This window comes from Xyrauchen texanus, chromosome 27 (genome assembly GCF_025860055.1).
Source record: "Xyrauchen texanus isolate HMW12.3.18 chromosome 27, RBS_HiC_50CHRs, whole genome shotgun sequence".
In the NCBI taxonomy this organism is placed as follows: Eukaryota; Metazoa; Chordata; class Actinopteri; order Cypriniformes; family Catostomidae; genus Xyrauchen; species Xyrauchen texanus.
This window is the reverse complement of record NC_068302.1, coordinates 26,221,159-26,247,934: the sequence shown is the minus strand read 5'-3', so window position 1 is coordinate 26,247,934 and position 26,776 is coordinate 26,221,159. Positions and strand designations below refer to the sequence as shown.

At 37.5% G+C, this 26,776-nt stretch overlaps 2 protein-coding genes and 1 long non-coding RNA gene across 11 annotated transcripts; 2 read left to right on the top strand and 1 right to left on the bottom strand.

The window, feature by feature from the left end:
* Window positions 1-430: 430 nt before the first annotated feature.
* Window positions 431-19,857, top strand: LOC127620975 (tumor protein D54-like). 9 transcript variants are annotated; one of them, XM_052094354.1, is made up of 9 exons: window positions 454-660; window positions 1,987-2,090; window positions 2,383-2,531; window positions 9,221-9,268; window positions 12,062-12,163; window positions 13,326-13,349; window positions 14,046-14,090; window positions 17,217-17,265; window positions 18,498-19,857. In XM_052094354.1, the coding sequence occupies exons 1-9, from the start codon at window positions 642-644 to the stop codon at window positions 18,567-18,569; spliced, it is 612 nt and encodes a 203-aa protein (XP_051950314.1). In that variant the 5' UTR covers window positions 454-641; the 3' UTR covers window positions 18,570-19,857. The 9 variants fall into 9 exon arrangements, with proteins under 9 accessions (XP_051950317.1, XP_051950320.1, XP_051950323.1 ...); XM_052094355.1 differs by having other exon boundaries at window positions 455-660; window positions 1,993-2,090; XM_052094357.1 differs by lacking the exon at window positions 9,221-9,268 and having other exon boundaries at window positions 431-660.
* LOC127620976 (uncharacterized) lies at window positions 13,368-21,784 on the bottom strand. Its single transcript, XR_007967827.1, has 3 exons — window positions 21,692-21,784; window positions 14,293-14,411; window positions 13,368-14,160 (listed from the first exon to the last, which is right to left on the bottom strand). It is a non-coding gene; the product is annotated as an uncharacterized LOC127620976 (long non-coding RNA).
* Window positions 21,785-21,850: 66 nt separating this feature from the next.
* LOC127621010 (pancreatic progenitor cell differentiation and proliferation factor A-like) lies at window positions 21,851-26,144 on the top strand. Its single transcript, XM_052094417.1, has 5 exons — window positions 21,851-22,001; window positions 23,412-23,510; window positions 23,825-23,902; window positions 24,022-24,106; window positions 25,304-26,144. Exons 2-5 carry the CDS (start codon window positions 23,456-23,458, stop codon window positions 25,425-25,427), a joined length of 342 nt encoding a protein of 113 aa, XP_051950377.1. The 5' UTR covers window positions 21,851-22,001; window positions 23,412-23,455; the 3' UTR covers window positions 25,428-26,144.
* The last annotated feature ends 632 nt before the right edge of the window (window positions 26,145-26,776 follow it).

Genomic DNA, 26,776 nt, shown 5'->3' with positions numbered 1-26,776 from the left:
TGTTGATGCTATGTCCTGCATATGAAAGAGAAAGGAGGAGTCTTAAGGAAGAATTACAAACCTTAGGAACTCAATAATTCATAATAAGCAATATATTATATGATGGTCCAAATGCAGGGAAACAAATTAATGCAATAATAAGATTTATTAGGAGCAGTGGATTAAAATATAGGATATAGGGAATAGGGAGAAACATAGATTATCTTCAAACTCCATCACAGAAGGTGGCGGTATGCAACTATTAAGTTGGTTCGCAACCCGCCATAAAACCTAAAAAAGAAGAAGAAGAAGAGGAAGAAGAAGAAGAAGAAGAAGAAGAAGAAGAAGAAGAAGAAGAAGAAGAAGAAGAAGAAGAAGACGCAGAGAATCTACCGTTCCACACTCCAGTCCGGTAGGTTGCGGTAATGCACTTGCAAGCTGGTTTGCCAACTGCCATACATACTAAAAGAAGAAGAAGCAAGCGCAGAGCATAGTGACGTCATTCCAGCGCTCCGGAAGTTCGCGCTTGTCGCGAAATCATCTTGTGTACGTGGTCGAATTCAACGAGGGTCAACTCTCTTTTTCTATCTACCAGATAACAAACCCCTTGACATTTATTTACTCATTAGTAAACGTGATCTAGGATCATATTCCATCAAATAATGGACTCTTCTGAGCATGGTAAGGTGTCATCAGCTGGAGAGATTTGTGTATTTTTGAGCAGGTGCAGTAAATATGCGCGTCTGTTAGGTGGATGGCGCTAATAAAAAGTGCAAAACAAAGAGTCTGCAAAAGGGTTATAAAGGCGGTGTCATATAGTGAAGCTATTACAGCTATCCAAGCTGTTAAAATATATGTTGTGCTGGTTTGGTTAAATTGGCTTTAATTTGGTGTGTTTTAAACTCTTTAGTCGTTGTGTAATTCTTGTTATATTAAATTCCAGGTCTGTATTAGGCCTGTTTGGGACAGCTGATCATGTTATGTTTTTAATTTCGTTTCGTTCAGAGCAGAAATTGTATTTTTTCGCTCCGGTTTCGGCGTTCTGCAGACTCCTTTCATATTGGGAACCGGTTAGAACGAAATAAAAGAACGGTTATAAAATAACAGTTGCAGTGTTGCCATATATCACAAGAGAAACAAGCTACGAAAATCTGAAAATAAGGGATAAACTTGCCTCACCCAAAATAAATTAAAATATTATATTTGTTTTCTTGTTTATTTGGTGCTACTAGGTACAAATAAAAAAATGAAATGGAAAATGCACTCAGAAGTCATGCGACGGTCTCAGGAGGATACAGGAGCCTATAAGCCTATATAAAATAAAGTTTTTATTTTAATTGTTTTAATTACAAATCTGCTTCTCAGTCAAATCCAGGCAGCATCAAATCTTTATTAATGCAACATACCTAATAATAATTCAGTGAAGACTTGGAAACAACTGAGAAATGTACCTTTTTATCTTGATATTTTTCCTTGTATCTGGATTAGTCATGTATATAAATTTAGTAGGCCTGGCCAGTCGCGAGTTCGAATCCAGGGTGTGTGCTGAGTGACTCCAACCAGGTCTCCTAAGCAACCCAATTGGCCCGGTTGCTAGGGACGGTAGAGTCACATGGGATAAATGCGTGATGAGTTGTGCGTGGATGTCGTGGAGAATAGTGTGAACCTCCACATGCACTATGTCTCTGTGGTAACACGCTCAACAAGCCACATGATAAGATGTGTGCATTGACAGTACTAAAACCCTTTGGTGTTTGGTTTCATGAAAAAAAATTATCGGAACAAAAATAACAGGTTATTAACCGGTTACCAACAAAAAATAAAATGTTCTCTCCCGAACAATTGAAAGGGACTTTGTTCCTGTTTTGGTTGCATCCTGCAAAATATTTAGATAATTTGTGATTTGGTTTTTGTTCCTTGAACCATTTTTAGTCCCTACTTTAAAGATACATTGTGTCGGCATTAGTTTAAGCTCATATGTCCTGAATCCCCACATTTTCAATTGAGGTATAGATTCTACAATGACATCTACAGATGTAGCCAGTGGAGGAACTCTGCCACCAGGCTTGACATTGGAAGAGGCAGAAGAACTACAGCTGGAACTCACCAAGGTACCACATACTGCACCCTGAGTAGCAAGCAGTTAACCCTCATCTCTTGTGTTTGGTTGGTCTATCATAATAAATGTGGAAGATGTGTGAATATATTACGCAGACATCTTAGGGATACTTCATTCAAAAATGAAAATTCTGTCAGCATTTACTCACTCTCATGTCAAATCCCTATGACTTTCTTTCTTACATGGAACACAAAAGGATGTTAAGGGGGAAGATTATATTTTATTCTTTAATTATAAAATTTGTAAAGAATGTTTTGTTTTCTTTGGCATTTCTTTTATGTTAGGTGGACGATGAGATTCAGACACTCAGGCAGGTTCTCACTGCAAAAGAGAGGCACGCCGCAGAGCTGAAACGCAGGCTTGGCCTCAGTCCTCTCACCGAAATTAAACAGAACTTCACCAAGGGCTGGCACGAAGTCCAGTGCTCCAATGCGTGAGTTCCTCCTGTTTGATAAATTTCCCACTCTGTTTGACATTCACCTTAATATCGGCCTATCATCTCTGACCTCCTATGTGTTTTTAAGTGTCAGCTATACACACCGATTATGTATTTATAAAATGCATATGCTATGAATATCTAATTAATATCTTTGCAATCCTATCTTTCCTCAAGATAATCTTTTGTGTTCTTTCACAAGCATCTTAGCTAAACCCTTTTTAAAAACAAAATTTGTATGTTTTGTTAATTTTTATATTTCTGTGTGTGTGTATATATATATATATATATATATATATATATATATATATATATATATATATATATATATATATATATATATATATATATTAGGATTTTTATTATTATTGTTTTTATATATTTATTTATATATTGAGTTGTTTGCATACACTTAGGTTGAAGTCATTAAAACTCATTTTTTAACCACTCCACAGATTTCATATTAGCAAACTATTGTTTTGGCAAGTTGTTTAGGACATCTACTTTGTGTATGACACAAGTAATTTTTTCAACAATTGTTTACAGACAGATTGTTTAACTTTTAAATGACTATATCACAATTCCAGTGGGTCAGAAGTTTACATACACCAAGTTAACTGTGCATTTAAGCAGCTTGGAAAATTCAAGAGATTTATGTCAAGCCTTCAAACAATTAGCTACTGGTAGGAGGTGTACTGAATTGGAGGTGTACCTGTGGATGTATTTCAAGAATTAAAACTCTGTGCCTCTTTGCTTGACATCATAAGAAAATCAAAAGAAATCAACTACGACCTCAGAAAAAAATTGTGGACCTCCACAAGTCTGTTTCGTCCTTGTAAGCAATTTCCAAATGCTAATCTTACATGTTAATCTGTACACAAACAATAGTACACAAGTATAACCACCATGGGACCACACAGCCATCATACCGCTCAGGAAGGAGATGCATTCTGTCTCCTAGAGATGAATGTAATTTGGTACAAAAAGTGCAAGACAAACCCAGAACAACAGCAAAGGACCTTGTAAAGATGCTGGAGGAAACCAGTAGACAAGTATCTATATCCACAGTAAAGCAAGTCCCATGTTGACATAACCTGAAAGACTGCTCAGCAAGGAAGAAGCCTATGCTCCAAAATCGCCATAAAGCCAGACTACAGTTTACAAATGCACATGGGGACAAAGATCTTACTTTTTTGGAGAAATTTCCTCTGGTCTGATGAAACAAAAATGAAGCTTTTTGGCCATAATGACCATCGTTATTTTTGTAGTGAAAAGGGTGAGGCTTGCGAGCCGAAGAACACCATCCCAACCATGAAACATGTGGGTGGCAGCATCATGTTGTGGGGGTGCTTTTCTGCAGGAGGGACTGGTAACCTTCACAAAATAGATGGTATCATGATGAAGGAAAATTATGCAATATATTGTAGCAACATCTCAAGACATCAGCTATGAAGTTAAAGCTTGGTTGCAAATGGGCCTTCCAAATGGACAATGACCCCAAGCATACCTCCAAAGTTGTGGCAAAATGGCTTGAGGACAACAAAGTCAAGGTATTGAAGTGGCCATCACAAAGCCCTGACCTCAGGCCGATAGAATATTTGTGTAAAAGAAATGAAAAAGCGTGTGCGAGCAAAGAGGCCTACAAACCTGACTCCCTTACAACAGTTCTGTCTGGAGGAATGGGAACAAAATTACAGCAGCTTATTGTGAGAAGGTTGTGGCAGACTACCCAAAACATTTGACCCAAGTTAAACAATTTAAAGGCAGTGCTACCAAATACTATACATTTTTATTATAAATACTATTATTATTGAATTACTTATTTTTAAACACAATTCACAATCGTTTTTAATCAAACTACACAATGATGACGATTAAGACACTATATTACTGTTTTATCTTCTGTTAATGCCTGATCTTCTGTAAAGCTGCTTTGAAACGATGTGTGTTGTGAAAGGCGCTATACAAATAAAAATGACTTTACTTACTAACAAATTGTATGTAAATTCTGACCCTCTGGGAATGGGATGAAAGAAATAAAAGCTGAAAGAAATAATTATCTCTACTATTATTCTGACATTTCACATTCTTAAGACAGGGAATGTTTTCTACTATTTGGACTTGGGAAGAACTGAGATTAAATGTATTTGGCTAAGGTGTATGGGAACTTCTAATTTCAACTGTCTGAGAACTTCACAAACTCTTGGAGACTTGAACTGTAGAGTTTCCTCTTCGAATTTGTGAGTTCTCTCTCATTTGCCTGTAGTTGCTTGGTCTTGTGATTTTGCTTGCTATGTGTGGACTTGCAACTCTCTTTTTTTCTATTTCATTTCTATTCTTAGTGCCCGTTAAGTACATGACTGTTAATCAGAAGGTCGCTGGTTCGATCCCCACAGCCACCACCATTGTGTCCTTTAGCAAGGCACTTAACTCCAGGTTGCTCCAGGGGGATTGTCCCTGTAATAAATGCACTGTAAGTCGCTTTGGATAAAAATATCTGCCAAATGCATAAACGTAGAGTAACAAAAGTGCTCTGAGTTCGGTTCCGTTTTCTTACTTGCGCTAAACGCTTTATTTACAGTAAACTGGCGCATCCTGCGTGAAGTGTTTTTTATTATTATCTGCGGTAGCAGCATCTCCGTCTCCGCAAGGCATAGGTATCATAATAATAACGCAAGAATACAAGATGGGGTATAATTCAAACATCTTTATTAAATGATTACTGAGCAAACAGCATTAACCGTAATCCCTGTAGAGTCCAGTAACATCTCTAACATTTACCTCACGAGAGAGCGTGTCGCCCTTATTACACTCCCCACGGAAACACGTGAAAGCGGAACTAATATGACCAACATACAACAAAATGAAAAGGAAGGAATATACATATAATAAATCTATATAAAATATTTAGTTACTATAATATAGTGTATTGCTAAATTAAATATAATAAAATAATGTATACAAATAATTAAATTAAAATGTGACAAACTAACTTTAAATGTAATTTCACCAATGGGTTATCAGTTGAACTTCAGTTTGACATTAAGCCTCATTATTTAGGATTATCTTATATACAGTAAATAATAGTTTGTATAAGGCTACAAGTTTTTAAGGCCTAGAATAAAGAGTAACATTTATATTTTAAAATTATATTTTGTGTATACTGAATTATTGACTGGCAGCAAAACTAGGCAACGGCTATGGTTTTACTGACAGGGAAATGTAGTTAACAGTGACATTGAGCAGAAAGCTTACATATAACCAGTTTTGACAGAGCTGCTGATAAAACGTTAAATGATCAGCATTGATTGAGGAGATGAAAAGAACATTAGAGATAGGTATCAGATGTTAAAACCCTGATTAGAGCATCCCTAATATTGAAGTTGACTGTGTTTTAAAAACTAATGATGATGATTAGTGGGCTGGTACCCTATCATAAAATGGACAAAAACAGGTACACGATGGATGGTAACATTTGGATATGAAGAAGACTTTGTTTCAATGTATTTATTTGTTTGTGGTTAAACTGACCTTTTTTTTTTTTAAGTAATTTAAAATTACAATCATAATCACCGTTCAAATCGCAATATTTTTCAAAATAATCGCAATATGACTTTGTCCAAATCGTGCAGCCCTAACAAAAATACAGTTAAACATAAAATACAAAAAAGTATGTGAACCCTTTGGATTTTCTTGATTTGATCTGATCTTCAACTAAGTCACACCAATAGACAAATACAATAATGCACTGCAAAAACACAAAAGAACGCTTGTATTTTACTGGTTAACCAGTGGCTATTTCTCAGTGCCAGCAATTCTCTGCTGGCCTAACATGCCAAATAAATACATATTTTTCCTCCTTTCATTCTCAATCACCTTTTTGCCTATGCATTTTTAATCACTTTCCACTCTTAATTAATCAACAAACAAATAGAGAAAAATGAAAAGTTTATCCAGTCAGAATTTATTCCTTGATGCTTACAAGCAAAGTGTGACAACTGTTTCACAAATGACATGCCCAAAGCAGCACGTGAGTCTGAGCTCCACCCCATCAGGCCTTCAGAATTTCCACAGAATCCCTCAACAGTGCAAATGAATGAGCAACTAAATCTAGATTTGTCCAGGTATTATAGACCACCTTGTTACATTTACATTTATGCATTTGGCAGACGCTTTTATCCAGGACTTGTGACCTGCCACTGTGGTTGACCTTCCTTGGCTACAGTAATGTCCATTCAACATATTTATACTTCTTTCTGCAAATGTATTCCTGTACTACCTTTATCATGACACCATAATTCCTTAATATAAGTAGCATCAGTTCACATATCAAACCAAATTAGTAAGAAATGGTCTTCATATTGCTATAAAAATGTTAATTCTAAAGCTCTCTGAAGTGCTCATGGGAACCATGACGTAACTTCAGTGTTACACACTATCAGCTTTGTCATTTCTCTCTCATTTCCTGTTGATGCTAAGATCAGCTGGCCATTTGTCTGGATTTAGTCTTGGTGGTTCAGTGACACCTGTGCTTATTGAGCTAATTTAGAAGCAGAATAAACAGACGTTCCACACCCACAGAGTCATTAATACAGATGGACAACAGTCTGATGACAAAACCAACCTGAATGGCATTCATTACAATACATTAAATTGCCCAAATTGTGATATCAGACTTGTTTAGTTTATGTAAATAAAATGTGGGAAATGTGAGGGTTTTTGATTCTTTAGCAGATCATATGTCAAAACTGGTACACTGTAATAGTAACAGTAACTGGTAATATGTATACACACACACACCTTCATGATGTGTACGTGTAACATAAAAGCTTTCTATGGTAGGACTCGCCTATAGTGAGAAACAGGCTTTAATGATAGCTAAGGGTGTGCCAAAGTATTTGGGCTTGAAGGAGTAGTCAGACCTGTTTTAAGAGGCTATCAACATCATGGGCTGATTGTTTTTGAAGTGATATGCATCCAGTTCTGCGAGTCTAAACTGTAAATGCAGTTGGCTGCTTCTTTAAAAGGCCTTTTCACACTGGCCGATTAGTCCGAATCGGAGTACAGATTGCATTAATTGTTAATATGAGCGCTTTTTTCCGAAACTGAGACTACCTGTAGAAGGTGGTCTGAGCTTGGTTGAAATGCAACCTGTACTAGGGTCCACAGCTTAACTAAATAGCACATGCGTTTTTGCTGATTTCAGCATGACGACTTCATCAGTGGCACAATAACACACACTTGCATCATAAGTGTCAGGGGAATGTAAACAGGGCTGCAAAAGCGTAGCTCACAACCAGCTGTCTCCTAAAAAAAAGACAGTATGCGAGCAGCAGATATAGACCATTTCAGGGGCTATTTGTTGGTGTAAGGAAGTGATGTCTTTGTTCCTTGAGCATTTCCGGTTATTTTTCAACCTTATTCAAAACAACAGCAGGAGGCTCTTTATTCATTGTGACTTTAACACAATTACTACGTTAATACGATTGTTATAGAATGTCATTATTAAAATGTGGACCATGTTGTTCGGTGGCTGGATGCTCCTTGGATGCCTGGATTTAATGGAAAGTAAACGTTTCGATTTCCAATAAAAGCAACCATAAATGAACGCGTGAACTGCCGAAGCGAGACGGCTGGTTGGATACGTGCAGTATTAACAACTGGAGCACACATCTTGTTAGGTGAATTATATTTTTGCCAACTGATAGTAATAATTAACTTACTCATATTTCTTTACGGACTCTAAAAGTGACTATAGATCGCTCCCATTATAATGAATGAAGTTGTGCAAGTCATTTACATTTACAGTCATTTAGCTGATATTTATATCCAAAGCGACTTCCAAATGAGGAACATAGGTGTTTTGTCATACAAAATTCAACAATATCTACAATATCGCACTGCCAAGTTCTCAGTTGCTGGAGTAGTATAGAAGCTACTGCTGAGGAAAGAGAGACACAGGGAAAGTTTTTGTTATAATTAAAAAGAAAACCATTGCCGTGTCTGCAAGTCACATGCTCGCAGCGTTAACAGCTTCGTTATTTCTAACAGGAGTGATCTAATATTCCTGACCTTGCTAATCTATGATACCCTTTCATCGCCTCTCTCGACGTACATGCTCTCAGTATCAACAACACGTCGGGATAAGTTACTTCTGGTAAACATTTGATGTTCAACATTTGAAAATGTGTTGACTTGGAGTCTTATTTTAAGGATCCGATAATGACACCTCATTGTTTATTTTCAGTTTTTTGCAAATATCCCATTTGTTCTGTTTAACTAGACTCTAAAATTTGCGCTAGTCGTTTTATTTTGACTGTTCTGCGTTATAAAAATGCAGCTACCGGAAATGCTTCAGGGCCATACATGCGCAGTACCATTCTAATTTCTTTGTTATTGTTTACGTCCTTGTGTGCACACAAACACACAAGTATAGCGAAGTTGTGTTGTCCTCAATGTGTACTGTGCTCATTTGTGATTATGCCACAATTACAGAAATGCACCGGGGTTCGAAAGGATCATAAGTGACTCTGAAAAAAGACCAATATACTGGTTTTAGCTGTTGTTGTTTTTTCAGTCAGGCAGTCCTCCTTATTTTAAGTTGTTTTAATGTGCTCAGTTCACAGCATTTAAACAGACCCTTTGTATGTATTAAATGCTAATAATGGGGACATTTTTGTTTGCAGATATCTTACAGCTTCGGCCACACTGGAGGACATTAGTCGTTCTGATGCGTGAGTTTGATTCATATGTTCAATAGTTTTATAATTTTTTGTATCAATCTTTATAACATTGTTACAGTTCAGGTTTGCTCTAACAAGAGGTGAGTCTTGAAATAATATTTCTATTGTGAAGTAAATGCATTTGCACTAAGAATTTTGGCAGGTTTTCCATGCAAACTTTGGCCTGTTTGTCCATAAATAACCAAAATGAAAACGTCCAGCACAGCTTTATTACATAGATATAGTCCATAATGTAAAACTGAGATCTTAAGTCTCAAGACCTCCTACATCAACAGTAATATACAACTAACACAATACTGTCAGCATTAATTTCTCTTCACTTTAGATTGAGAGATTTAAAACTTGTAACAGCATTATTGTCACTACTGTTTAAGAAACTGCACTAGTGTCACTGAGAAGCTTGTTGTTGTTCTCAGGGACACTAACAGCGTTTCCATGGCAACTGCCAAAGCCATGATGTATCCCTCTATATCCCAGACATGTGTTTGAGATCTTAGACCCCATTTACACCTGGTATTAAGATGTGTCTCTTTTGATCCAATCACGTGTGGTCAGGAGAGACAAATTGGCATTTACACCTCAAATGTGATGTGGACACGTGTTTTTGACTACCTCCGTTTGTGGTTTACACCCCGTTTATACCTGTATTTAACACTGACCACTTGTGATCAGATCACCAGAAATGCATCTTAATACCAGGTTTAAACAGGGTCTCAGTGCTCTGCGATTAATGTCTGATCTCAGACCTACATAGGAAGGACAGGTAGTCTGGGATGGGTGCAGTGTTTGTGCTCAGGACATATGTCGAGAAAGCTGACGTGGAGAACACGTGATGGGGTTTTGGAGATGCAAAATGGCTTAACCATAGAGGTAATGCCATTAGTGGACCATGTGATGGAGTCTCTGTGACTGTGCACTTGTTTGTGTTAGAGCTTACATGCATGAAAGTGTGAGAGAGACAGAAACTGAGAGGGTGTTTGTATATATTTGGAAAAGTGTGTGTGTGAGTGAATAGTGCACATTTCTCTATGTATCTGGGGATGTATGTGAATTCAGGATGAGAATGTGTGTTTGATTCTGTCAATTAGACTTCAGCATCTGGTGCAGATAAATTCTAGACAGTGTCTAGATTGTTAGACCTGAGCTTTTACTTTTCTTGACCTTATGGGAACCTGTTGTTGCACAGGCTCATTAATTCAATTAGAAATGTTCCTAACGAGGAGTCCAAGTGGTCTGTGAGCTCAGTCAGCAGATATGTGATGTGGAATTCATTTTTACGGCTTCTCTTGTCAGTAGGCATATTGTTTTTTCCTTTAGTTTCTTATAGCATTCTTCTTTGAGGATGGAGAGAGCAGAATTACTGACCCTGTGACTTAAAAAATCTTAACCATATGTTCCATTACAGTGGTTCTCAAACTGGGGAATGAACACACATATAGTATTTAAAATTATTTATTTATTATACATTTTATGTTTTATAGTGAAAATGTGATCATAAATACTGTAAACAACATATCATAAAATGTGTTTTGGAATCATTATTTAATATTTACAAAATTTTTACAAGATCTAGATGTCCCTCATGGATTCCGTCAGCAGGGGGAGGTTACAGCAGGCTATTTAATCTCGGGCAGCAGGTTTCCTCCTCAGACACCAGCGATAGCAGTTTATCTACCACATTGATGCATTTGTCACCCGTGAAAACAAGATTGTTGTTAGCAATAGCCCATCTACATTTTAAAATGAAAAACAAAAAAACTGAAAATATGATGTTACCTTTCATTCGGATTTACAGTAGCTGAAACATCTGCTGAACCGCATCCGCAGTGTGTTATTTGTGGTGATGTGCTGGCTAATGATAGCATATAAACCTGTACATTTTAGCGGCATTTCGAAAACAAACATCCAGCCTTAAAAGATAGATCTCTTGACTTTTTCAATGAAAACTTGATGGCCTTAAACAGCAAAGGTCAACAATTAAAAGACACACAACTGTCCCAAGTAAATTCCTTGAAGCTTAATATGGGGTCGGAAAACCTCACCATTGGTGAGGCATTCATTTTGACTTATGCAAAATATGTGCAGAATCATGTTTGTTGAAAGTTCTGTAATGCAATTAATTTCAATTCCACTACCAAATGACACCATAAGTTGCAGAAAATCTGATCTCACCAATGATGTTAAAGAACAATTACTATACTTTGTTTGGCAGATCCTATACTATGCAATACAGTTAAATGAGAGCAGCTAGTAAAGCACACATATTTAGTTGTCCTTTTCCATCCCACACAACTAGAGAAGTGATTTTTAATGTATTGGATAGTTTCATTGAAGATGCAAAAGTGGGCTGGGGGAAATTTATCCAATTATGCACTGATGGGGCTTAATAACGGGGAGGTTGAGTGGTTTGGTGAAGCGTATACAGCACATGGCTCCTTTGGCAAAATGGACCATTACATGATTTACTTTGAATCACTGGTAGCCAAAAAGATTTAGAGCCTATCTGGGGGGCTGACTTACTTGTCAGGTTCCTAACATAATAGATATTAGCAGTAGTAATAGACATAAGTGCTGAAAGTAGTGTTTCTATTTTGAAAGTTTGTCATTTTAGGTGAACGTTTTCCTCTGAGATTATAATTTACCCCTATTTTAACTTGTCTAATACAATGACCTCTGAAGTGTCATTGTGTGTTGGTGTTATGGTTCTGGGTTGCCATCAGTTACTGTAGTTCAGTACCTGGTGTGATCAAAATACAAGATCAAATATAAAATCTCTCTCTGTAGGTATAAGAGGACTCAGGAAACTCTGTCTCAGGCTGGTCAGATGACATCAACCGTGTTCTCTACAATGGGCTCTGCTATCAGAAACAGGCTGGGGGAGATGAGGTGAACTCTACATTTCTTCTCGGCATGCTATCTCATCTCCATCTTTTAACTGTTATCTCAGTCATTTGTCTTTTTTGTCGTCTATCCCTCAAACCTCTCATCCTTTTTTACATCACAGTATCTGTTCTCTGATTCAGTGAGTTTGTTTTATAAGTGGGGACTAAACATTTTATGTTTTTCATTTCAGTTCATTTCGAGTAGAATCGAAATCGAGGTTTCGGTGAGGCACTTACAATAAAAGTTAATGGGGCCAATTTTTGGAGGTTTTAAAGGCAGAAACGTCAAGCTTATAATTTTATAAAAGCACTTACATTAATTATTCTGTTAAAACACATTATTTGAGCTGTACAGTTATTTAAATCACCATTTTTGTGGCAGATTACTAAATTACCTTGATTATGGAGTAAAATTGTATATTACTGTTCAAAGAAAAGGTTAGTATTTGGTTTTATCACACTAATATCATATTAACTCTCATATTGTTTACGTCTTGTGGTTATACTTTTGAAACTGAGTATTGTAATATTTACAGATTGGCTCTAATTAAATAAAAAAAAAAAAAAGCAAAAATTGCAAAGAAAAGTTCCAAGTCAAAATGATTTATTGTGGTAATCAACATTATGCCACAAATGCCGTCAATTGAACTTGCATCGAACTGGGAATGTTGCTCTAATACATGTTTTAGCCAACAGCCATTTGTCTTTATACCAGTTCTTCAGAACAGCAATTGAAACTCAGTAGCTGTAATAATGAGGTGTTTTTGTCATGGGAAATCACCAGATGGCTACAGTAGCATATATACTCTTCTGTGGTGTTGAGTATTGCTCAGAGCAGTTTGTTTTGAACATCATGTCAAGGAACAGAGCTTATCAAAGAGGTTGGATATGTGCATACATCTCAAATTGTGCAACTCTTCCCTGTGTACTTTTTTGCTGTTTAACTAACTAGCTCCTTTAGCTTCGAGCCAACTAACAAACAGGGCTGTGCTATATGTTGTTTTTTGTAACTAATCACATTTTCTACCTTTGTTTGACCCTTCTCACACCTTCCATCACACACTCTCTCCTGCGCTATTAAGTCTTATTTTTTTAATAGAGGTTTCAATTGGTTGTTGTGCTTATTGATGTGTTTTCTTCCACACTGCTGCATTTGGGCTGCTCAGGGCTCTGCCGTACTCTAACTCTGGGTAAGAGCTAATGAGAGCCGCACATCATCTTTGTATTGTTCCCTATACTTAAGAAGGGTTTAAAAACATTCTATAGTAGCTGTGAAGACCACATGAATAGGCCCCAAAAATATTTGGACACTTAAAGTTACACTTTAAAATGTATTAGTTCAATTGAATTAGAAAACAAAACATACAATTTTTCAGCATTTTTAAGAGAACTTTGAGTCATATTTGCAATTACTTTTATTTAACCAACCAGTCTTATGGTCATTTTTTAAGGGATGCAATAGGCAATTTTCTCTCAGGTGTCTAAGCAGTAAGACAAGTAATATAGATGTGGTCTACTATTTCCAATCACAGTTTGTCTCACAGTATATCTATTGTGTTATCATTTTAAATCTGTAACTACTATGTTGTTCTTTTTAACTTTAAAAGTATGCTTATGCTATCTTTTAAAATAAATCACATGTGGTTTGATATTTTGTTATCTAATGTAATGATATTCATACATTAAGTGTCCAAATACTTTTTGAGGCCACTGTATATCTGTATTCAGAGCTGTTGTCCCAGTTGTAGACTTTAATTTTTAATTGTACTGTCATGGTACTGTCAAATTTTGTTCTAATGCCATTGTGCTTTGCAATTTCTTTTTCTCTGCTTTGTGCTCGCCTAATGCTGCCTGCTCATTCTCTGCCTCCAACCTGCTCTCTGCAGTAGCAACCTTTCCATGCATCATTCTTTAAGTATGCCAGCAATGAGGTAAAGTTCCAGATACAACAGCACTTCTGTCCTCCAGTTCCCTCTGCATATGAACATCTTTCTTTTCCACCTGTTGGTGCACATATGTAAATTATTGATTTGTTTAGATGGACATTTTTTTCCATTACTTTGTCATGAGAATAATTTAAAAAAATGTAAGGGCTTGTTTACCCACAAAATGTAATTGTCATTGTTTACTTACCCTCATGTTATTTCAAATCTGATTATTTTTCTTCTGTGGAACACCAAATGAGAAGTTTAGCAGAATGTCTAGGGTGCTCTTTTCCATACGATTTAAGTGAACTGGGATGGGATTTCAAGCTGCAAACATGACAAAAAGCAGAATAATGTATCATCCAATTAGTCCATACGACCTGTGCACTGTATTCCAAGGCTTCTGAAGCCATGCAATAGCTTCATGTGGACTAATTTTATGACTACTTTTTGGAGCTAGACAGTGCCTGTCCCCATTCACTTTCATTGAATGGAAAAGAGCTCCTGGGACGTTCTGGTAAAGTTCTCCTTAAACAAAGTTAATTTGTAACAGGTCTTTAAATACTTTAACATCAGAAAATGTCTCATTTGCTTCATGTTAACTCAAATAAATATACAGTACAAGAGACGCAAACAAGTTAAAAGGTATCAGGAACAAAAATTATTGCCGGTTCACAGTCCACTGTTTATGATGAAAAACGTAACTACTTCTGCATGGAAATCATGAGCTTTTTCACACTGTGTATCTGTTTAAGACCTTTAAAAAAAAAACGTCTTGTCTTTAACGGGTAGAAAAAAGGAAGTGAATTCAGTTCAATTGACATTGTGTCACTAAGTTGCCGCTATGGCGAGTGTCTTTCTACACAATCTAGTTGAAACCCTTCTACTAGAACGGCAATTCTAAAATTGGCTATGGTGTTTAAGCCCCGCCCCTTTAGGTGCAAAGCTGTCTTGTCAGGGCAATGCCCGCGCAGAAGCTCATGGAGACAGACTGCCCTCGCTGTGAGGGAATGAGTCACAAGACATTCGCTCACAAATCACCCTTGTTCTAAGGGACAATTCAGCAATTCTTACCAAAGGTTCATAACAAACTGACAAAATCCTGACACGCGCCCTATTCAGCTCGCGCGCTCAACGATTCCACTCTCCTCACTAGAGTGGATCATGATGAAGTCAAAGGTTATGCCTTTGGGCTTGAGCAGCACATCTTTTCCCGGCAAGTAGCAGGGCTTGGAAGTCATGCCTTGTTCATCCTTCCAAGCCATGTCTATTAACGTCCGCACTGGCTGGAAAAGCATACTCTGAGGCAGGCCAAGCTGGTTCAGCACTCCACACGATGGTGGTGTTCCAAGTTTTCCAAGCTAAGTTTCTCAAGCAAATGGATGAGCAAGGGCACAATCTGACATCCGGAGCCCAAGCTGTGGGACCTGCATGTGTGGCTTCTGAACAGAGTGCACTAAACATGCCAGAACTGACTCGTCGGTTATGAACACCTTTTTACCGGCTAGAGCGCAGACTACGAGATGCAAATACCTCACTGAAATGGAATTTGTTCACTAATTAGTGCTTTTCACACAGCAAAGACCCGGTGAACTACCCTCAAATCCTTAGCAGAGCTAGGTTGCTAAATTCCCCTCGCCCAGATACAGTCCCGACTTGGGACATAACTTTGGTTCTGAAAGTGCTCGCTGGGCCCCCCTTGAATTGCATGTGCTTTCTCTTAAGACCGCATTACTGCTAGCTTTAACCTCGGTAAAATGGGTCAGTGATTTGCAAGCACTCTCAGTCAACAATTCATGTCTGGAGTTTGGTCCAGGTCTTTCAAAAGCCACTGTTAAACCCAAAAAAAGACTATGTGCCTAAGATTTTAATCCCTTCAGCACGCAGGTGGTTCACCTTCAAGCCTTTTAATTCTGATGAGGAACAGTTTTTACATTTGTTATGCCCTGTGCGAGTGCTACACACACATGTTGAGTGCACCTGCCAGTTCAGACTGTCTGACCAACTCTTTGTGTGCTATGGAGGACGCATGATAGGAGTGGCCTTCTACAAGCAAAAACGTTCTCACTGGATCGTTGATGTGATCGCCCTGGCTTACAATTTGTGTTAAAGCACACCCAACTAGAAGCATGGCCTCTTCATTGGCATGGAAGAACAGTGTGTCCTTACAAGACATATGTTTTGCAGCAGGATGGTCCTCTCAAAACACATTTACAAGGTTTTACAACCTAGACGTAACGTATCTCTCATCGCAAGTCCTCTCCGTTTAGAGCACTTGCTATTTTGTTCAACAAAAATATACTTCTGCCCCTCTTAAGTACATTTTACACAACCACTTGCATTCAAACCGTTGTATTTACCAACGTCACAAGCAATTTCATTAGAAATAAAACATTCTTCCCAACAGGGTTCGTGAAAGGGTTAATACATACTATATGACTATAGTTCATATATCCATTCTGAGTGTTCCCCTCCTGGGTCATGTGCGGGTTATTCACTTACGGCATCCTCTGGTCGGTCACCATCCCATGGGACTGCGGTGTCATGTTTCCACTCTGGGAGGATTATTTCATGTAGTGCGGCGTGATGGGACTCTGTTACCCATAGTGTCAGCTTAGTGACGCAATGTCAAGTGAACTCAATCGTAAGGAAACATCTCTGTAATATATGTAACCTCGGTTCCCTGAGATGAAGGGAACGAGACATTGCGTAGGCTGGCCGCACTACAGACTCACTAGAGTTCTTTGAGGTGAATGTGATGCGCTCTGTCTCTCAATCAGAAAAGCCTGAGGAATGGTGTTTGCACAAACGCTTTTATACCAGACAGCTTTGCGCCTAAAATGCTAAAAAGCTTTGCGCACTTAAACATTTTTAGAATTGCCGTTATTGTAGAAGGGTTTCTGCTTGGTCATGTAGAAGGACACTCCCCATAGTGTCAGCTTAGTGACGCAATGTCTTGTTCCCTTCGTCTCAGGGAACCGAGGTTACATACATAATCAAAACATTTATTTTTTCCTTTAGAAGCATAAATTGCCTTGAAATTTTCTTTGAGTAATACAAATGCCCATACACACCAAAATCTTGAAATTATTAGATTTGATTAGTTATACCATTTTTAAAATATTTTCTCAGGAGCTCGCCAAGCTTTAAATCCTTCGAGGACAAGGTGGAGAACATGAAGGTAAGAGCTAGGGCTGGGTGATATATTGAATATTCACTATATATTCGCGATCATTTTGCTAAGGATATAAAATGATACAAATATTATATAAATTATAATTATATTTTAAGCAATATCATAAATATTGCAGTGTGCAATATTTTTATTTGGCCGTTAAGTTTCATAAAGAGCATCAGTAGACTAATTTCACATTCCTTCATGGCTGCACAATTAATCATATGATATAGTAATATGTTATTAGTAAATTGCAGAAGGCGTTGATTAAAGACAGACAAATATGGTCTGTGCTCTTCAAAACATTTGGGTGACGTGCTGTTCTGCATATGTGCGGGGCTAATGGTTTCGGTTTTTTAGTGCTTTAGAGCAGTGCACATGCATTGTGAAAGAAAAGTGCTTCGCATTCAAGTTATACAAATGTACAGACATGGGAAGGTATAACAGAAAAGGAGGAGATGCAGCGTTTCACCAAATGTGGAACATTGTAAACTGTTAAAAACAGCACTTTCAGTGGCAAAAAGAAGCCCCAGTTGAAAGTGAAATAAAAAGGACAGACAAATAGTGCTTTTTGATAAATCAACTCCTCAAAATAATGATGATAAATTAAGTACTATATTGTAATATTAAAAAAACTTGACTGGGTCCTACGGTAATGTAGTATTATGCAATATTTGACTGAGTTCCAAAAAATAAGTTGATTTAAGTTTTTTTACACCATATTCAAATGTTTTAGTAAAAATATATAAAGGTAAATAATGCTTTTATTAAGATTCATTGTATATAAAATATAAAAGTGCATATTAATGAAAACTTTTAAATCTCATTCTCCCTTATGTTAATTTTGTGAATAACTTTTAGAAACATGCCTTTATTATTTTTTAAATATATTTTTATTCAATGCCTTTAAAATATTGAATCTGCTTCGCTACAATGGCTGTTTAGATGAAATGAGGGTTCCTCCTGAAATGTCTAAAAAGTAAAAATTTTAATCAGAGTAAATACATAATTATTGAGAAGATGTATATCGAATATCGTCAATGGGCTGAAAAATGTCTAGAACATTTTTTTTTTTTTTAGCCAAATCACCCAACCCTAGTAAAAGCTGGGCATTCTTCGTTGTTTAATTCCTTGCTAGTATATCCGTCTGTTTCTGTGTCTAAAAATGAGGGTAATATGTGCATGTTGATAATACTGTCATTACAGTCCACTGTCTTTTTCTTTTTTGCTTCAAAAAGTACAAAGTAATGGGACGATCAAATGGTGAGGGTGACCATTCGCCACAACATGGCAACAACACACCCTTCTGAGCAGGAAGTGCAACCTCATGGCAAAGAACTGACCTCTGTGGCCCCCGTCTAACCCCATACCCTTTACACACTCCAGACCACAGCTCTGTTAACCTCAACTGAATGTATAAACGGAAAACAATGCTTTAATAAGTTAAGATGCCAACATGCAAATATTCTACTTTTTACTTCTACAGCTGAAGAGTTTGACTTTCACCCTTGTAAGTTTATTGTAGCCAAACTTAAACAAAACCTTCTAAAAGAGCATATTTGAAAAACTGGAAAACACCTTTTTTGATTGTTATTAGAGGAGAGACTCTGTGCACCAAATTATCTTTAAATGTAATGCTTTCTTTGTTAAATAACAGGGCTTCTGTGGTTCTTAAGATCAGCACGAAGAGGTGAAATGTTTGAAATTTCACTTTGTATGCAAAAACTGTAAGGCCTAGTCTCTTTCCACTGTTTATTATTGTTACATGCTTCTTATATTAAATATTGCACTGGTTATAATCCTGCTAATTAAAGGCTTGTTACTCAGGGCAAAACGTACTAAAGCTTCTCTGAAGATGTATACTAAATGATTTCATGATTGATTTCTAAGTCAGAATGAAAAAAATAAACTACAGCCTATCTGGCATTTTCTAACAAAGTTAAAAAGAGATATCTCATGTATGTTAAGAGTGAATGAACTACACATGCTTTTTCCCACAAGGAGTGAGTTGAATTGTTATTTCCCACACACACACACACACACACACACACACATTCTGTTAGTTAATCTGAAAGGCTTCTTACTATTGGTGTTTTTCCTTTGGTTGCCTATATTTTTGAGTGCTGTATTTAATATAGATTGTGTGTTAGGTTTTTTTTTCTTTGTCAGTGACTTACAGTAATCGCAACAGTCAAGGCATTTGGTAGGATGATGGTTGAAATATTTAAATTACTAATCAGATGCCAGACTTATATTTCAGTGTAATCTAAAGACAGAAAATGAATTAATGATGTTGGTCTCATTTAGATTTGGAATACTTTAATCTTAAATATTGTTGTGGGCAAAAAGTCAACTTCATTGTGAGGTGATGAAAACACCCCCCTTTTATGAAAAGTTTGTTTTGCATTTGATTCTTGGTACTTCGCTGGACTGATGAAATACAAATGTCTGTGAAATAAGAATGCTACCATGGTGACCTATACACCGTATACATGTTGAATGATTTTACAGCTGTAATATACTAGATGGTTCAGGGTTTACTAATGACAAATAAATTAAAGGAAATAAAAAAGTGAACATCATTGTTTGGTCTGTGTGTATACGCTCACATTCAGAATAAACCTTATTTTTCATACAGTTCACATCACTGTAACTATTTCCAAATATCAGCAACTATAATAATAGACAGCAGATGGCATCAAAAATGTGTTAAGGCCTTGCACCTCATCCACAAGATAGATTATCTATAAATATATACTGATCAGCCACAACATTAAAACTACTATATAACATTTATCTCATTACAATGGCACCTGTCAAGGAGTGGGATATGTTAGGCAGCAAGTGAACAGTCAGTTTTTAAATTTCATGTGTTGGAAGCAGGAAAAATGGGCAAGCGTAAGGATCTGAGGGACTTTGACAAGGACCAAATTGTGATGGCTAGACAACTGGGTCAGAGCATCTCCAAAACGGAAGGTCTTGTAGGGTGTTCCCGGTACGCAGTGGTAAGTTCCTACCAAAAGTGATTCAAGGAAAGACAAGCGGTGACAGGGTCATGGGCGCCCAAGGCTCATTGATGCGCGTGGAAGCGAAGACTAGCCCATGTTGTCCAGCCCCACAGAGGAGCTAATGTTGCACAAATTCCTGAAAAACGTAATGCTGGCCATGATAGAAAGGTGTCAGAACACATAGTGCATCGCAGCTTGCTACATAGCTGCAGACTGTTCAAAGTGCCCATGGTGACCCCTGTCCACTGCCGAAAGCGCCTTCAATGGGGCATGTGAGTGTCAGAACTGGACCATGGAGCAATGGAAGAAGGTGGCCTGATCTAATGAATCACATTTTCTTTTAGATCATGTGGAGAGCTGGGTGTGTGTGCGTTAAATGGTATCAACTGGAATGTGAAAATATTCTTGTTAAAGGAATAGTTCACCCAAAAATGACAATTATCTCATCATTTACTCGCCTTCATGCCATCCCAGATATATATGACTTTCTTTCTTCTGCTGAACACAAACAAAGATTTTTAGAAGAATATTTCAGTTATGTAGGTCCACACAATGCAAGTGAATGGTGGCCAGAACTATAAAGGTCCAAAAAGCACATAAAGGCAGTGTAAAAGTAATCCATAAGACTCCAGTGGTGAAATCCATGTATTCAGAGGCAATATGACAGGTGTGGGTGAGAAACAGATCAATATTTCAGTCCTTTTTTAACTATGAATTTCACTTCCATATTCTTCTTTTGTTTTTTGGTGATTCACATTCTGCGTGCATATCGCCTAGTCGGAGCTGGTCAAATGTGAGAAGGGTATAGGGTTGTTCCAAAAGGGGTGTGAGCTTCAAACCGCTATTGAAGATATAGAGAGCCCCAAACCTAACCCCTTCCCTAACCTTAACCATGAGTAGAAGTGATTCCCCATTATGGAGTTGACACAACCCCCTTTTGGAGTGACCCCACCCCTTTTGGAGTTCTCCAGCCTGCAGCTATTCCTACTTGTCAAATGTGGAGTTTTATAGTAAAAAAGGACTTAAATATTGATCAGTTTCTCACTTACAACTATCATATCACTTCTGAAGATATGGATTTAACCACTGGAGTCTTATGGATTACTTTTATGCCACCATAATCTACTTTTTGGACCTTCAGATTTCTGGATGTGATTCACTTGCATTAAATTGTCCATCAGAGCTGAAATATTCTTATAAAAAGCTTAATTTGTGTTCTGCAGAAGAAAGAAAATCATACACATCTGGGATGCCATGAGGTTAAATTAATGATAAGATAATTTTCTATCCCTTTAATCTTGTTACATAGCTGACAATGTATGCTTCTAATGTTTTAGATGTTGATCAACACGCTTTCAAGGCATCTGACCTCAATGGAATTGTTAACATGTGGATTGAGGTTGTTTTGGGTGCGCTTATCTGACCTTGTCTATGACAGCTGCGAACTCCCCGTCCCGTGTTCTTTCTGTGAAAGGACGTTGTTGTGAACAAGCCACGCCCTCTAACTTGTGCCATCGACCAAACCACGCCCCTTGGGAGAGACAGGTTTTTATCGTCACTCTTGTAATAAATAGCACGCGTTCTTCACTAAGCAGAAGTCTGAGCGGAGAAGAACGAAATACCTCGGAGGTTTAACCCAAACACAACTACAAATGGGCACCGTCGCCTAGCGTTTACCCAACCAATACTTGCATTTGGTGCTTTACCATCATCAGCACTTTCCACACTTAAAAGGTAAGCAAATTAGATATAAATTGAATGCATTAGGGAGATAAATATACTCTTCTTAGAAGGTAATCCAATCACATGGGAAAGACAGGCAATGGAAATAGGTAGAAGATCTACATTTAAACGTTTTGTCAATGTATGTCATACATTGTTTTGCGATGGTACCAGTAGATAAATCAATTAAGAATCCTACTGTTAATCAAATAATCTGAAATCACGTTTTTGTGAGTCATAGGTAAGTAAACCCCATAGTCTGACTTTTAATTCTTCTTACTGTTTTCTGTTTCATCAGTGGGAATTTATGCAGTTAATCCAGGATGGACCTCAGAGACATTAATCATTAATCTTACAGTTCATATAAAATCTTTGTTTAAACACTGGCCCATAACACTTACTTAGTTTAACATTTTTAAACCATGACTTTCACTGCACATAAATCATATTGGCATTATATTTATACTGTTAGCCAGAGGGGAATTATATTTAATGATTTATTTTTATACAAAATTTACAATCATATTTAATTAAACTACACAATGATGACTCTTTAAGACTTTATAGATATTACTGTTTCATTTTCTGTTAATGCAAGATTTTCTGTAAAGCTGCTTTGAAATAAGTTTCATTTATTGCATGTCAGCTGCTTAAATCATTTGGCTGACTCCTGTAGGTCTCATCCGCTCTATCTAGCACAGAAGGGTATTAACCAAATCCCAGTTCCCACCTGGAACATGACATTGATGTCTACAGGCCACACAAACAAAATTAATTCCACTACTTAATTCCATTGTATATACTAGTTAAACGTGTGTGTGTGTGTGTGTGTGTGTGTGTGTGTGTGTGTGTGTGTGTGTGTGTGTGTGTGTGTGTGTGTGTGTGTGTGTGTTACATTGCAAACTTCAATATACTTATTGTAAAATCGGTTACTTTCATACAATCATCAAGTGAGAACGAGTGTCATGAAATGTGAGCTGATATGCCTGCATGTTCCAGTGCCAATCTGGGTCTACGCTGCTCTAAGCAAACTGCTCTAAGCTGGATGTAGAAACTTGATACTTTAGGTAACAGCTGTTTTCAAGTATCATCGCAATCTGGTGTATAATTTCTCCAGTTTCAATGGAACATTCTCTTGTTCCTCCATATTTCAAACATGACACTTCTATGAACCTGAACTGTGCTCTACATGACCGATCTCACAGTCACAGCTATCAGTGTCAAGAAAATACCAATGCTATGCTTTTTTTTTTTTATACGCACATCTGTGGAGTACTTAGTTGGTTGACCTGGGAGCATCTTGAGTGTGATCTTGGCATGGTTTAAACGGCATTAAATCTTTGCGGGGTGCAATGCAGCTGTCATCTTCAAAGGCTGCTCAGATAGTCCTCATCAATGCTGTGAACTTTTTGTTTTAAACAGATCTTCCATCTTACCACACTGTTGACTCTTAGAGGACTGGAAAAATGGCAGCAATTCCATCCACCGGTTCCCTCATCGCCACTCATGATTACTACCGAAGTGAGTTCACTTTGTGTTCAAGATCATATTCTGTTTGTTTTTCATAAATGTGTGTATGTGTGTGTGTGTGTGTGTGTGTGTGTGTGTGTGTGTGTGTGTGTGTGTGTGTGTGTGTGTGTGTGTGTGTGTGTGTGTGTGTGTGTGTGTGTGTGTGTGTGTGTGTGTATATGTATATATATATTATATCCTTTATTAGTGAGATCTAGATTGATATGAATTAACAATTCTTGTTGAGCAAAGAAAAGCAACGCATTCATAATGACTCTTCGTTGCAAATGGGACCCTTTTAATTGGATTTTATATTCATGTTTTAGGGCGCATTGGATCTACTTCCAGCAATAGTTCCTGTGGCAGTTCGGAGTACACTGGGGAGGTCATTCCACACCCACCAGGTATATCATCTGAAAATGTTATAGCACCTGAGATCACTGCAAATATATATATATATTACTATATATGCGCGCATTTTAATGGTAAAGGGAAAGAAAAGCTAAATTAGTTTTTATGGCAGGTCTGGCACGGCAGGACTCTGGCCACTGGTGGTCCAGTTTCTTCTTTGGGAAGCAGAACCCAGCAGGATTTGAATCCCAGCAGAAGTGAGTTTGAGATCATTGTTTGTGTTTGGCTAGTACCAGCAACCCTCTATGAACTTTGAGAAAGAATTGCCATTGGCTAGTACATTTTTGATTTTACTCGTCAGATTTTGAGGACATGTGAGTGGAATGCAAATTAAAAAAGATATTAAGCAAATGGAGAAGGGTCCTCTTCACATATTTATAGTATTCCTATGACTTCACACAATGTAATATGCGGCATTGGACATTTTTATGCTTTTCATAATTTTAACCACATTTTAGTTTAGTTTTTTTTATGTACAAATTTCACATATGATGTCATGAAATTGCATTTTGAATAATGATACAAGCTGTTGTTACTATTATAAATGTAATATACATTGTTTAACTAAAGGTTCACAAGGTTGTAACCTAACAATGAACATAGAATATCACATCTAACAATTATTTAATATATTAAAAAAAATAATAATTGAAGTTCTACTATGAAAAACAAATGCACTAAAATGGTACTGTCTCTTTGAGAACCGGCAGCTCTGTGAGCATGGCCTAACATTACCGAGAGAGTAGCTGCACTGTTGTTTTCCCCTCATCTGTGCAATGTATGATTCCAATTATTGTTTCTTTTTGATCACTAATTGATGGTAGAAAGTATATTAAAAGTGACGTAAAATTAAAATGGGGTGCTAGGATCTCGTCTTTGGACACAATACACTGATTGAGCCAGAAGGAAAATTTTACTTGCATAATGTGTCTCACTTTCTTGTACAAATATGTATTGTACAAGTTCTCAAATTTCAATCTTCAAGCTCGAGTTTTGCAGCATTTTTTTACTAGGCTATAGATACTGTAAAATGGAGCATGTTGTGAAAACAGCCTGTCAAGGCCAAATAAGACCAATTTCTTTAGAGTGCATGCTCACGAGACACAACACAAAGTAAAAGATGAGGCTGAATCCAGCTTTTTAATCGGCAGATATTTATTCAGTAAAGGATCTCAGGCTTCATCACTATACAACCTGATTGGCAAGCTAAATCTGATTATTTACTAGCTGGTGGCTAATAACTTTTAGTCGCATAGCACAAAATTAAATCTCATATGCAAGTGATTTACTCTCAGTGTAGAGGGCTGCTTAGCTTCTTTTTGAAACAATTTAATAAGGGTCATACTTTTTGTTTATGCGAGGTAAGCCAACCTTTTTTTATCTGTGATTTGCAGGGCTGGTACCTACACAGTGACAAATGGTCAGGTGACATGTGTTGCCAAGGAGATTGTGTTGAAGAGACAACTGAGTGAGAGAAATGACTCCACGAAGGAGCCTGGATCTCCCCTCCCCTCATAAGCCACCCCCAATCCGATGCCACCCCCTTCTCCCCATCCGGGAGTCACCGTGGGCAGATGCAGGCGACGGAGGCTCCATTTTTCTTTTTAGTAAAAATTGGCTGTGTTTTTGTCATTGTTTGTTTTTTTTTTTTTTTTGTTTGTTTTTTTTTTTACCAAATCAAAGCTGTGTGTGTGTGTGTGTGTGTGTGTGTGTGTGTGTGTGTGTGTGTGTGTGTGTGTGTGTGTGTGTGTGTGTGTGTGTGTGTGTGTGTGTGTGTGTGTGTGTGTGTGTGTGTGTGTGTGTGTGTGTGTGTGTGTGTGTGTGTGTGTGTGTGTGTGTACAACTGGGGGGAGCGGTAGTGTAGCGGTTAGCGCGCTGCGCTACGAACCTGTTGACCTGAGTTTGATTCCCGCTCATGGCCAACACCAATGACGATTATCTGAACCGGTCCCAGGCCTCCCCTAGGTCGACTCAGCCTAAAATGAGTACCTCTCATTTTAGGTGTGGTGTGTAAACATCGCCACTGGGGAGACAAAGGCGGTTGGGCGTGGTGCTGGCCACCCACACCCTTGTGTACTGTTCCGGCCTTCATAGGTGCTTGCTAACAGCACTTGCCCCTACAGTCTGTTAAGGCTAAATGGGGGATCTTTGTCTTTGTTGTTTTTGAACAACTGTAATATTTTGTGCACTTTGTGATTGCAATATTTGCTATTAATAAATGACTGACTGCAACCACTTTATGGTGTGATCTCAATATGTTTGCAATGGAAATATGTACTTTTATATATAATGGATTAGCACCACTAACAACAGGTAACTGCTACAAAGAGAGCTTGATGGACAGCCTGTGTGCAAGACATTTGGAATTAAGCAGGCTTTAGTGTAATTAAAACACCGTGCTGAGATTGGTCACTAATATGGTTTATATAACACTGAAACCTGCTCAGAGGATTGAGAATGGAGGCATCTATCGTACATGTGGTGATGAAACTCAAGCAGTATTCATCAAGTTCCATCCATCTATCATAGACCGCTAGCAGAATTAACCTTTAGAAACCAGCTAATGTAAATAAGAAAATCAGAACACCGTAGCCATTTGTAAGCACGAATGGCAAAAAGAATGCATGTCTTTTTGGCTTAGTTGGCTTATGAAGGGTAATCATAAGATGATTCATCTCAAGTTTGACCAACAAATAAATTCTGTCGTAAAGTCTTGTTTTTTCCATCTTAAACTTCTGTCCAAAGTTAAAACTTTTCTATCTTTTAACGATCTTAAAACTGTCACATGCTTTTGTTTTATCTCGTTTGGACTACTGTAATTCACTATATACTGGATTACCCCAATCCTCCCATGTCACGGCTTCAGG